Source organism: Mirounga leonina, unplaced genomic scaffold (genome assembly GCF_011800145.1).
Source record: "Mirounga leonina isolate KUSES-001 unplaced genomic scaffold, KU_Mleo_1.0 Mir_174, whole genome shotgun sequence".
NCBI lineage: Eukaryota > Metazoa > Chordata > Mammalia > Carnivora > Phocidae > Mirounga > Mirounga leonina.
This window is the reverse complement of record NW_023270451.1, coordinates 75,997,086-76,010,852: the sequence shown is the minus strand read 5'-3', so window position 1 is coordinate 76,010,852 and position 13,767 is coordinate 75,997,086. Positions and strand designations below refer to the sequence as shown.

The 13,767-nt window shown below is 43.6% G+C and overlaps 1 protein-coding gene across 1 annotated transcript; it reads left to right on the top strand.

Annotated features, from left to right (window-relative positions):
• On the top strand, nt 1-12,251 carry ZC3HAV1L (zinc finger CCCH-type containing, antiviral 1 like). Its single transcript, XM_035021195.1, has 4 exons — nt 1-437; nt 1,370-1,505; nt 5,868-6,126; nt 8,135-12,251. Exons 1-4 carry the CDS (start codon nt 67-69, stop codon nt 8,266-8,268), a joined length of 900 nt encoding a protein of 299 aa, XP_034877086.1. The 5' UTR covers nt 1-66; the 3' UTR covers nt 8,269-12,251.
• Nucleotides 12,252-13,767: the final 1,516 nt, after the last annotated feature.

Sequence of the window (13,767 nt, the reverse complement as noted above, 5' to 3'; positions counted from 1 at the left end):
GGCCGCAGTCGTGGACGTGACTGGGAGGAGTCTGCCCGCCTCAGGTTTCCGTGCTCGGCCGCGGCCATGGCGGAGCCCACCGTGTGCTCCTTCCTCACCAAGGTGCTGTGCGCCAACGGCGGCCGCATGTTCCTGCAGGACCTGCGCGGCAACGTGGAGCTGTCGGAGGCCCGGCTCCGGGACGTGCTGCGCCAGGCCGGGCCCGACCGCTTCCTGCTGCAGGAGGTGGAGACGAGGGAGGGCCTCTGGGACGCCGAGGCCGAGGCGGCGGCCGGCGCGGGCGGCGGCGGCGGCGGCGGCCCCTGCGCCTGGCGGGTGGTGGCCGTGTCCTCCGCGCGCCTCTGCGCCCGCTACCAGCGCGGCGACTGCCAGGCCTGCGACCAGCTGCACCTCTGCCGCCGCCACATGCTGGGCAAGTGTCCGAACCGCGACTGCTGGTGAGGCGGGCGGCGGGGCGGCGGCGGGCCTGACGCGTCCGGCGGGAGCGGGACCCCGGAGAAAGGAGAAAAGGGATCGTCGGTCCGGGGCTGCACCCTCCCCCGCCCCGAGGGCGGCAGGGAAGCCTCGCGAAGGGGCCCCGGGGGTCCTCCCGCCGAGGCCTCCCCTGAGCTCGCGGCTCCGGTGCGGAATGAGGCCCGAAGTCGTCTGTCGCAATCTGGATTTCTTGACTACTGCTCGCCCTCGAATTGCAGCCCCTGCCTGCAGGATCCTCCACAACACGGCCCGGGGGAATCAGGATCGGGACTTCGGAGTTCCTTTACTCCGGTGGGCCTGCTGGGGGCTTATTGCGGACCCATGAGGTCCACGGACCCTTTATTGAGAGTGCCCTTTCTTTGCACGTAACCTCAAAGTTTTACCGAAGTGAGCCTGTGCGCTCCAGGGTTAGAAAGCCTGATCTAGAAGGATCCCCCAGGAAACTGAGGGCTGGATGATTTGGGCGAGGTGTTTTAAGGCCGCCTCCTGTCTCTGCCTTCCTTGGTTTGCTCAAGCTCCCCAGAGCGGGGGTGGGGGCACACTTTCCTCCTCACCTTGGTGGACTGTGGGGGTGGGCAGCTCTTTGGGGTGGAGAAGGCAAACGCACTCACCTTCAGAACAACAGATGGCATCCTCGGCAAGGCGGGTGACTGGGGGAGGGGGTACCTTTGGCTTTAAAACATCCCGATTTAAAATGAAAATGACCTTGGGAGAAGAGTTGCTTCAACTCAGCTGCCTTATCATCAGTGCTTACTCATTAGGCTGTATTATCTGTGGGGTTCATGGAAACTTGTTTAACTTCACATGTGAGTTGAAAGCCACCGGAAGCAAGGGATTTGGCGGTCGGGCCCCTTCTTCATCTGGACCTCTGATCCAGAGCTCTGTGTTCTCCTAGGTCAACCTGCACCCTTTCCCATGACATCCACACGCCTGTCAACATCCAAGTACTGAAAAACCATGGGCTTTTTGGCCTCAATGAGGCCCAGCTTCGGATCCTGCTTTTACAGAATGACCCGTGCCTTTTACCAGAGGTGAGTTGCCAAGAGTTCACTGTCATATTCTCTGCACGATGAAAGTACTCACGGGAGGACATCAAGAAGTCTGCTTACAGAGGGCAGCAGGTATTTAGGTGGAGGTAATGGTGCAGGGCTGACCTCTATGGGATCTCTGTGATTTTACCAGGCTTTGATACACAGGGAGTGATGGACGTGTGTGGTAAAGAAATGATGGTAATAGCTCTTAGTTTTTTGATTGTTTGCTTGAATGCTGAGCCATTCATATACCTTAGCTCATTAATAACCCCATTTTACAGGTGAGGAAACTGAGGCTCAGATACATTAACTTGCCCAAGGTCACATAGTCCATGGCAGATTTGAATTTAGGTCTGTCTGTGAAGACTGTGTTTTGTGAATTGCCTGTTTATGCTTTTGCCTATGTTGAGGCATTTGTCTTTTTCTATTAATTTATAAGATGTCTTTAATGATACCAGTCCCTTTTGTGGTCACATTTGTTGTTAAGTATTTCCCCCCATTAACTTTTTTTGGGCTTTAGACATTAACTTTAATTGGTTTTGAAATGATTTAGTTCCAGATGCTTAACAAGTGCCTATTAGAATTGTTATCCTGGTGAAATTAGCATGTTTGTATCTGTTTAGCTATACAAGAAGAATTTTTTTTAAAATATTTGTTTATTTATTTTAGAGAGAGAGCAAAGGGATGGGCAGATGGGGAGGGAGAGAGAATCTCAAGCAGACTCTGCACTGAGCCCGAAGCCCAACACGGGGCTTGATCTCATGACCCTGAGATCAGGACTTGAGCCAAAACCAAGAGTCGGATGCTCAACCGACTGAGCCACCCAGGCGCCCCTACGTGAAGAATTTTTAAAAACAAAATAGTTGTGTAAGACTGATGAATTACAGGGCGCCTGGGTGGCTCAGTTGTTAAGCGTCTGCCTTCGGCTCAGGTCATGATCCCAGGATCCTGGGATCGAGCCCCGCATTGGGCTCCCTGCTCAACGGGAAGCCTGCTTCTCCCTCTCCCACTCCCCCTGCTTGTGTTCCTGCTCTCGCTGTCTCTCTCTGTCAAATAAATAAATAAAATCTTTAAAAAAAAAAAAAAAAGACTGATGAATTACAGACCTGTACCCCTAAAACAAATAATACATTGTATGTTAATAAAAAAAAAAAGAATCCTAAAAAATAATAGTTGGAATCCCAAAAGAAAATATTACGAGAGCCCACCGGTTGAAAGTAGAATTTTCTACTCTAGCACAACGATGCTATCATAGACATCGAGCTGCCAGAAGAGGGGTGGGAAGAAGGGAGGATGTTGGGAAAATCGAGGGTAGTTTGTGACTGTGGTCCCCTGTTAATGCTAAGGCATTTCAGGCCCTGGAAGGGAAGGGAGTCACAAGGCTGGAGGAATGAGCTGGAGCCTTTGGTTCAGAGGGCAGAGGCGGCCCTCAAGGCAGCAGAATCTGTATGCAGAAGGCGGCACTGGAGTCAGGCTGAAGAGTCAAGAGGTTTATGCTTGACATTCATCTCTTTTCTCATTTCTTCAGGCTTTGAGGCCAGGCTTGGTCAGTTATGGTTATAATAAGCCAGATACATTCCAACCATGTTGCCAAAAGGACTCCAAGCAGCACCTGGAGCAGGTTATTGGCAGGAAGGGAGAGGAGAAAGGCAGCAGCTGGGTCCAGTCCTTCCTCTGTCAGAGAGAAGGGGCAGTGACACTCCTAGTAGTTACCTTTTAGTTTTTTTTGTTTTGTTTTTTAAATTTTTTTTTAAAGATTTTTTTAAATTTATTCACTTGTCAGAAAGAGAGAGAGAGAGAGCACAAGCAAAGGGAGAAGCAGGCTCCTTGCTGAGCAAGGAGCCCGATGCGGGACTCAATCCCAGGACCCGGGGATCATGACCTGAACCGAAGGCAGACGCTTAACCAACTGAGCCACCCAGGCGTCCCTACCTTTTAGTTTTGTTTTTTTTTTTTTAAAGATTTTATTTATTTATTTATTTGATAGAGAGAGTGAGAGAGCACAAGCAGGGGGAACAGTAGAGGGAGAGGGAGAAGCAGGCTTCCCGCCAAGCAGGGAGCTTGATGCGGGGCTCGATCCCAGGACCCTGGGACCATGACCTGAGCCGAAGGCAGACGCTTAACCATCTGAGTCACCCAGGCGCCCCCCTACCTTTTAGTTTTTATGGTATCGTTTGACATAGGGAAGTTTGACATCGTTACATTGTTTAACTTATTGAACCCTTTTCTTTATGGCTTCTCCCTACTGTCCTGGGTCCAGCCTCACCTTGTCATGTCAGACTACTGCAGTTTTGTGAGCAGCCAGTGGGTTGTCTGCACTTACGACAGGAGCCCACCCCAGTCCTGTCACCCAGGACTGGAGGTGTGTATCATGTGGTGCACAGCGTGGCCACTTAGGTAGCAGGGACCATAGACAAGCACAGTGAATGAGGCAGGAATGGTGCCTCACATCTCTTGTATGAAAATGCCCCATGACCCCTTTCCATCACTCTCCGAAAGACACAGTACATAATACAGATATACCACTTAATAAAAAGATAATAGGGACAAACATTGTGATCTTGTGATTTATAATGAGAAATATATTTGGTCTTCATCCCCATTCCTGAAAGAGCTCCTCAAACCCTTGGAATTTCCTAAATGATGAGAGCTATAAAGCATTCTGTTGTTAAGTTTATGGTGATTTTTGGAAGGCCCCTAGGTAACCTAAGGATGAGAGCTAGTTGTCAGGAGAATCAGTCTTGTGATTAGACAGTTGTAACTTTTACCCCTCTGCCCCCCACTCTCCCACCTCCTGGGAGAGCAGAGGGGCTGGGGATTGAGTTCATTCACCAGTGGCCAGTGTGGTTTAACCGATCATGCCTATGTTAAGAAGCCTCCATAAAAACCCAAAAGGACAGACTTTCAGAGAGCTTCTAGGTTGGTGAGCACGTGGAGGTGCTGGGAGAGTGGGACCTCAGGAGAGGGCATGGAAGCTCCACACGTTCCCCCCCACCCCATACCTTCCTCTGTGTATCTCTTCCATCTGCATGTTCCTGAGTTATATCCTTTTATAATAAACTGTTCATCTAGTAAGTAAACTGTTTCTCTGAGTTCTGTGAGCTATTCTAGCACATTAATCTAGCCCGAGGAGGAGGTGGTGAGAAACTTCATAGCAGTTCAGCCAGCATGGACCCGCTATGAGCATCTGAAGTGCGGGCCGCCTGGTGGGCCTGAGCCCTTAACCTGTGGGATCTGATGTTATCTCCAGGTAGACAGTATTAGGATTGAGTTAAAATTTGTGGGACACCTGGTCGTTGTCCGCTGAGAATTACTTGGAGGTGTTGAAAGAAACACACCTTGGAAATATGTACAATGTGATGCTGATACATTTGAAAACTTCAATGAAGGGCGCCTGGGTGGCTCAGTCGGTTAAGCATCTGCCTTCGGCTCAAGTCATGATCCTGGGGTCCTGGGACCGAGTCCCATGTCGGGCTCCCTGTTCTGGAGGGAGCCTGCTTCTGCCTCTGCCTCTGCCCCACTCTCTCTCTCTCTCTCTCATGAATAAATAAATAAAATCTTAAAAAAAGAAAAATGAAAACTTCAAAGAAATGGCCACATTTCTAGAAAAAATATAGCTCATCAAAACTGATTCAAGGGACACCTGGGTGGCTCGGGGGGTAAAGCATCTGCCTTCGGCTCAGGTCATGATCCCAGGATCGAGTCCCACATCGGGCTCCTTGCTCAGTGGGGAGCCTGCTTCTCCCTCTCCCTCTGCTGCTCCCCCTGCTTGTGTGCGCTCTCTCTCTCTCTCTCACAGACAAATAAATAAATAAAATACTAAAAAAACAAAAACAAAAACAAACTGATTCAAGAAAAAGTAGAAAGCCAGAATAGTCTTTATTTTTGAATGGCAAAAGCATTAAGATGAAAATTTTAAAACACCATAAAACTAGAGTATTAGTTAAAAAGTCTTCTACTAGAAAACATTAGGCTCATATAGTTTTATTGTTGAGCTTGATCAAATCTTTAAAGAACAGATAATTTTGATTTGGGGACTAGGTCTAGGATCTCTTTTTCTTGATCTCCTGTGCATTCTTAAACCTGTATCATACTGTTTAATTAAAGTAGTTTATATTTTAATATACAATGGTATAAGTCTCTGTGCCCACTACACTTCTTTTTCAAAAATTATTTTTTGGGGTGCCTGGTTGACTCAGTGGGTGGAGCATGCGACTCTTAGTCTCGGGGTTGTGAGTTTGAGCCCCACGTTGGGTGTAAAGATTACTTAAAAATAAAAGCTTAATTTTTTTTCTTCAATCAATTGCTTTAAAAATTATAGTGAAAACAAATGTGTTAAGTGTTGCTTCATTTCTGGACCAGGTCTGTTTGCTGTACAACAAAGGTGAAGCACTATATGGCTACTGCAACCTCAAGGATAAATGCAACAAGTTCCATGTGTGCAAATCCTTTGTCAGAGGGGAATGCAGGCTTCAGAAATGCAAACGGTCCCATCAGCTCATTCATGCTACAGCCTTGAAGCTGCTGCAGGACCAAGGACTGAATATTCCAAGTGTTGTTAATTTTCAGATCATCTCTACCTACAAACACATGAAGCTACACAAGATGCTCGAAAATCAAGGTGAGAATATCAGAGGGAGGCAGGGCACTAGTATATGTAGTTTGGGCCAGGAAGTCTGGGGGAGAGCACCTCATATGGTGTGTTTTGCTGTGTTTTTGGGGAAACTTAGAACCGCCAACATTTTATGATGTAAAACTGTGGTTCTAACCAAAGGAGGGAAGGGATGGAGTTTATTTCCAGCGCTGTCAGCCAATAGCATCTGCCCAGGGGTTTGAACAGTGTCCCTCCTTGCTAAGCTGGGGGCTAGGAACTAGGTACAACCGTCCTCACAGCTTTGTTAGGAAGAAGGAGGAGGGAGGTGGGCCAGTGGGCAAGAAAGGGAAGGAAAACATAGGAATGGCTTCCTTTTATTAAATTTGAATTAAAGTGTTTTCTTCTTTCTTTTTCTTGAGGTAATTAACATATAGCATTATGTAAGTTTCAGATGCACAACATGATTCAGTATTTGTGTACATTGCAAAATGATCATAATAAGTCGAGCTAACATCTGTCATCATACATAGTTACAAAGTTTTTCTTGTAATAACTTATTTTTTTTTAAGATTTTATTTATTTATTTGACAAAGAGAGACACAACGAGAGCAGGAACACAAGCAGGGGGAGTGGGAGAGGGAGAAGCAGGCTTCCTGCTGAGCAAGGAGCCCGATGTGGGGCTCGATCCCAGGACCTTGGGATCATGACCTGAGCCAAAGGCAGATGCTTAACAACTGAGCCACCCAGGAGCCCCTTGTAATAACTTTTAAAAAAGTATTTTCTTTTGGGGCACCTGGGTGGTGCAGTTGGTTAAGCGTCTGGTTTTGACTCAGGTCATGATCTCAGGGTCATGGATCCAGCCTGCACGAGGCTCCACACTCAGCAGAGGGTCTGCTTGGGATTCTCTCTCCCTCTGCCCCTCCTGCTCATGCTCACTCTCTCTCTGAAATAAATAAATAAATAAATCTTTAAAAAAAAGAAAGTATTTTCTTTTTCAGTTGTTAAGAAATTTTAACCATATGACAGAAAAAATTGGAATATAGAGAGGAGAGATATAAATTGCATATGATTCCACTCATTCTACCCATAATCATTAGTACCATTTAACTGCAGGCCCTTCCCTCCTGTTACGCTACAAATACTAGTCCAGTTGTGGTCATAGTATGCATTAGTTCCTAAATTTTCACTTTATACAACATCATAAACATCTTCCCATATTGCTGCAGTCTCTCATTTTTTAAGGTCTGCGAAATGTGGTCTGGTCTACTTTTAATTATAGTGCATTCAGGTTGCTTACCCTATTAGATTTGCTTATAGCTGAAAATCAGTGGGAGTTAGGCTCAGGAAAATTGTTGATGGGAAAACCAAATCAGCAAAACCAGAGTCTCCAAGCTTTCAATACGGAGTTTTCTTTTGCTTTTTTTTTTTTTTTTTAAAGATGTTATTTATTTATTTGACAGAGAGAGAGAGAGAGCACAAGCAGGGGGAGCGGCAGACAGAGGGAGAGGGAGAAGCAGGCTTCCTGCCGAGTGGGGAGCATGTCGTGGGGCTCGATCCCAGGACCCTGGGATCATGACCTGAGCCGAAGGCAGACGCTGAACCGACTAAGCCACCCAGGCGCCCCTGGTTACAGAGTTTTCTTATGTTGGGATGATAGAGCTGACCTCCTGCGCGGGTGGTTTGGAGGTAGTATCGGAGGCTGTCTGGGGGACCCCAGATGGTGGCAGGGGTCTTCTACTCTATACTAGTACAGGGCCTGTCGTTACCTTCCTCTGGTCTTGTTTAGTGGGTCTCTCCCAACTGAAGTCTCTCTTAACTGAAGTCACTGAAATAGTGACTTTCTGCTGTGTGTGTGTGTGTGTGTGTGTTTACGTGTGTAAAATAAATCCAGAAGACACACACTCACCAAATCCATAGTGCTGGGACTTCTGTTCGAGATCTGATTTGCAGGGTTGATGCTCCTGACATAAAATGAAATTGAGAGCAATAAAAGGGGTGTCTCAGGAAAGCTCATCTCTCTCTTCTTTCTTTTTAGATAATGCAGCTTCTGCTCAGTGTTCCCAGGGCCCCGAGAAACCAGGAGTACACGTGGCTGGTGCTGCCGAGGCCAGTCCTGTGGCTTCCATGCCTGCTCAGTCAGCCAAGAAGCCACACGCAGCTAAACCGTAAAGGACGTCCATGAAATAAGATGCTTGTCCAGTTGGAACGTCCGAAAACAAAGCTTCTGTTGAGCTTTATTTGTAAGTTCCTTCATGTAATCACTTATCAATAGCGGTCATAGTAATACCTACCTCACACATTGTTGTAAAAATTAAAAAAGACAGAGAAGGGGAGCACATCAGGTTGGGAGGATAACATTGGGGATGGGTGGTTGGGGATGTGGTGGGACATTGAGCAGGCAGAGAGGGGAGAGCGTGAGTATGGTTGGGGTCAGTCCAGGGCAAACTCTGAAGATGGCGGGTTCTGCCTGTAATCCCTGACCTCTCCCCCAGGCTGACGGGAGCTCCGAGAGGCGCAGGTTTGGGCTGACTTGCTCTGTGACCCAGCCAGTGTTTTTCTACATGGTTTACATAGTGGTCGTCAGAGACTATGGACACTTTGTACTCTTATTTTTTCTTCATGTTTCATAAGCATCCTTCCCTATTCACATTTTATCATGTATAATCATTTTTATGCACAGATACGCTAACATATAATTATTTACTTAACGACTTCCCTTATTCTGGATATTACAGTTCTTTCTAACAAATTTTGAATAGAACTCTTAAAATCCTCACAATATTGAATTTTTAAATTTCTTCTTTTGCTTAGCTTGTCGGTGCTAAATGATACTGTTTTTTGATTTGCATTTCTTTAAATATATGCAAGTGAATATTTTTCTGTGTGTGTGCTTTCTGTATGTTTGTGTGTGTGTATATGTGTGTGCATTTTGTGCCTGCCCTCCTAGGGCCCTCCTCCATGCTGATGTGGGATGGCCTGTAATTAGGTTACTTAATTTTCATAAAAGGATATCAATCGTACCATGCTCATATGATATCCAACTCTCATGGATCCATCCTCAGCCAGTACCACAGAGTTTATAACTGTTGAGTGCTCACCAAAGATTTCTACCTCACTGTGTCTACTCTGCATTTCTTATTAAATTTTTCGCCAAAGCCCCCATTGCTATAGGGTCGTTCATCCATTCCTCAAAGTTGTATCCATTCTTTCTGTGGATCTGGAGGGACCATCAGAAACCTATATACCTTGTCTGTTTTGTGTTGACTTTCCTCCCTTCTCCTGTCCCCACCACCTGGCTTTCTTCATCCAGTTACACTTAGATGTTTGGTTTTTTGTTTTCATCAGAGGGCACCACAGAGAAGCTGCGTTATGATATCTCCTTCTGTGTTTGCTTTTCTGATATCCCCAAATGTTGATGTGTAAAGTCTTGTTGTTTTTTAAATTTTAACTTTCCTGCAATAACACAATATTTGAGAAATGGGGACAAGGGAGTGAGTTTTTCATAAAGCTGAATTAATTTAGTGTATAACCATGTTTTATCCTGAAATGCTGTCTTCTCTATGGGGGGGAGGTGTGCCAAAATATCCTTTTTAAAGGGAGAAATTGCTGTGTTTTCTCCTAATGGACAGGAAGAGTCTTGCTGCTTCTGTGAATCTTTTCACTTTGGTTGTCCACAACAATACTTCTGAAAGCCCTTATGTTCTGCATACCTTGTTTCCTTTTTCCTAGTTCTGATTTCTCCTGGTGCTGATTTTTTTAAAAAAATTATTTTTACATTTTATTACTATTTACATTTTTATCCTTTTACTATGTGTATTTTTGCTGTAAGCCATCTTACATTCTTAATGGAAACAGTGTAGGGTACACATGTATATCCTGGACATTAAGAGACTTGGTAGACTTTTACAAAATTGTGTTATTTTCATATATCTTCTAAGTATGCTTTTATATGCATCAAAATGACCCTCTGTAATCTTTGTTGCAATATTTTATTCAATTCTATAATATTCCATTTAAAGCTTAGTTCTGTTAGAATCCATTCTGTAAAGATATTTTATATAATCCTACTTGACCCTCAGTTTCATCTCATGATTAGAATTGGAGGTGAGTTTTCTTTGGTCATTTATCAAGGCTTTCAGGGGAAGCTGCACATCTATTAGGCTCCGCAAATCCAACATATCTTCAGTGAAATGATGAACTTTCCTATAGACTTGTTCCTCCTTTGGTTTCTTTATTTTGGAGTGTCACCTCCTACTGACTTAAAACGAAACCCTGCAAATTGCCCCATCCTCTTCTTTCTCCTGGTTCCTAGTGTCAAACTCGTTACCTAGTGTTGGAGATTAGTTTCCCGTCAGAGATCTCAAATTTGTATCCTTCTCTGCCCCTTTCCATCCCGGACACACTGCCTTCTTTCTAATTCTCTTCACCTCTTGCGTGAATTGCACAGATGGAGGATTCACTGGTTTTCCAGTCCTGTCTCGTGAGAGTATTTTTTATAGGAGGTTCTGGGTGGCCCCTGCTGTCCTTCAGTGATGGCAGCTTTGTAAAGTAGGCTTTTTATGGATTTCATTGATCTCCTTACCACCCTGTACCCTCCTGCCTTCCTTCCTGTGTCTGGTTGATCTTTTGAAATGCAGACGTAATCACATTGCTTTGGTCTGCTGTAACCTTCATTGGTACCCATGATGCAAGGTAGGACTCATAAACTCAGGTGCCTTCTTGGATGAGATAGGGGAGCTAAGTGGATGATGTGAGCTGGATTTAGGAGAAACGGGGGGAAAAAGGAAGTGTCATAGAAAGTTGTCCCATCTGAGTGGGGCACCTACCTTTTGTGCCCATGTAGGGATGTGGGCCCATTTTGTTATGTTCTCCAGTTAGTTGAAAGAAGCCAGATCCAGATTTTATGATAAAATTTCAGATTTTTAAATACTGGCTTTTTGACTGAGTTTTAAAAATGCAGACCAATATTGTGTATACTGACCTATTTGCAATTTTTGGAATGTGCCATTTTATTTTATGATTCTCTGTGCTTGTAAATGATGTTCCCATTAAGTGCTACTCCTTCCCTCTTCCTGCCTCAAAACCTGGCAAAATCAGATTCTTTAAAATGCTAGGCTAATCTTTTCTGACCCCAAGAAGGGCGGTTCTCTTGGTGTTCTCAAAGTTCTCACATAGCACTTAATTTGCCATGCTTTCTGCTTTTATTCCCTAACTTTGAGCAAAAACAAAACCATTATTTCTTCTTTTTGGACAAGTCTCCAAAAAAGAAGAATTTTTTGTCATACAACGAATCAAACTCTGTGTTTGAATCCATGGAATCAGTATCATATTGGTCTTCATTGTTCTTTTTTCTCCCCATATATATTTTTCATTTTCAAAAAGTCTTTTTCCCTTAAAGAGTGTGTTATTTAAGGTAAACATCTTTTTGGTGCTTCAGTTTGAATCATCTAGGTCTAAAATTAACTGTTTAAGACTTATGCTCATGATACTAATCTTTCCATCAAGGAATTAAGTCTCTTCATTGCTGATGGGTTCCTTGATTTCTTTCATTATAATCTGTTCTTATTTTTGTCTAGCCTTATATATCCCTTATTACATTGATTTTTTTTCTTGGCTACACACATCTGTATTGCTATCCATATGGGAATCTCCATCTTTAGAATGCTATTGATTTTTAAAATATTCGTCTTTTGTTGAATTACCTTTGTCCTAACAGTGTTAGAAGGTCTCTTTGTTTCTTCTAAATATAAAATCATAGCTGCCAAAAGATTTGCCTTTTCTTATGTATTTCTGTTTTGTTTTGTGTTAAATAAAATGGTGGTGAAAGATATTTTTTATATTTCTCCATTAAATATGAAGTAATTGTTGGTTTTAAACAAATGTTCTCTATTTAATAAGGGAAATTACATTTATTCTTTGTTAGAAGCTTTTAGTAAGAATTGGTATCTTTTGCATAATCATGTAATTTTTATCACTTAAATCACCTAATATGATTATATTACTGGTTTTACTATATTAAAACATTCTTAAATTCTGAGTAACTCTACTTGATTATAGCATATGCTCTTTCAATGTATTGCTTTTCCCCTTTTTGGTCATTTTTATAATTATATATATCTATACATTCATAAATAAAATTCATTTATATTTTATATGTGTATGTAATTTCCTTTTTATTTGTATTGCTATATGCTCAAAGTATACATTTTATTCTAAGTCCTGTTCTGAGTTTTGCAAATTGATTTATAATGTCATTATTATTTTAAATTTTTTTCTAGCTTTATTGAGGTATTATTTGACATATAACATTGTATAAACTTAAGGCCTATAAGGTGATGATTTGATACATGTATATCATGTGAAATGATTATCACAATAAGTTTAGTTAGCACATCCATCACCTCACATTCATTTTTATTTTTTTATTTTTTATTTTTTAAAGATTTTATTTATTTGGCAGTGAGATAGAGAGCACAAGCAGGGGGAGGGGCAGAGGGAGAGGGAGAAGCAGGCTCCCCGCTGAGCAGGGAGCCCGACGTGGGGCTCGATCCCAGGGCCCTGGGATCATGACCTGAGCCGAAGGCAGCTTCTTAACCAACGGAGCCACCCAGGCGTCCCTCATTTTTATTTTTAAAGTAATGTATTACTCAGAGTGCCTGGGTGGCTCCGTTGGTTAAGCGTCTGCCTTCGGCTCAGGTCATGATCTCAGGGTCCTGGGATCGAGCCCCGCGTCAGGCTCCCTGCTCAGCGGGGAGCCTGCTTCTCCCTCTCCCTCTGCCCCTCCCCCCGCTTGTGCTCTCTCTCTCTCAAATAAATAAATAAAATCTTAAAAAAAATAACGTATTACTATATCCTTGAATTTCTCTATTCTTATTTAGGAATATTTTTCGAAAAGATGTTTTTGGAAAATACAATAACGTATCATTGTGGAAATTTGGGAGAATACAGGAATGTATTCAGAAGTACTAGTAATTCCCCATAATACCATTGTGTAGTACTGTTCTGAGTTCGTTAGACATACTACCTTGTTTAGTCATCAAAACAGAGGTGAGTTAAATCAGTACTGTCCTGACCTACACAAGAGGGGACCCTGCCGGGGGCCTCTGCTTTAAAAGGTTTTCTCTGCTCATGCTTTACACCAGTCAGACCCCAGGGAGACGCTTCTCTGAGTCTCTTATTCTACGCCCTCAACGCAAAACGTGATTGCTTCTGAACCCTGTGCAAGTCTGTGGGTTGAACCATTGTCATCATTGGAAACATACAGTTTTGGACTTTGTGGAGGGCTTCTGTGGTGGAAACATGTGGGTAAGCGAAAACAAATTAACTTGTCAAGGCCTGTCTTTCAGAGAGTGTGGACACAATAGATTCTTACAAAATGGAATATCTCCCCAGTGGTTTCCAGTGTCCGTTTTCCCTCCTCTTTGTCTTCTAAGCAGTAGCTCTGGGGGTACCCACAAATTGTATAGTATTTGCTGCAAGTACACATGGCAGTGGGGGGACATTTTTGCACTGTTAAACAATTCATATTACTCTTCAGTATTTATATATAAGCAGTTTTCCATGTACCATATGAGAGGCAGAATTCAATTCCTTCCATTAGCAAGTATGTGCACATCGAATGTGGTATTGGACATATGGTTTTATGCCTCGTACAAAAATATTCTTGAT

Coding starts and splice junctions, on each gene's coding strand:
- ZC3HAV1L (XM_035021195.1), top strand. CDS start 67: ATGGCGGAGCCCACCGTGTGCTCCTTCCTCACCAAGGTGCTGTGCGCC. Junction 438..1,369: donor TGTCCGAACCGCGACTGCTG/GTGAGGCGGGCG, acceptor GTGTTCTCCTAG/GTCAACCTGCACCCTTTCCC. Junction 6,127..8,134: donor CAAGATGCTCGAAAATCAAG/GTGAGAATATCA, acceptor CTTTCTTTTTAG/ATAATGCAGCTTCTGCTCAG.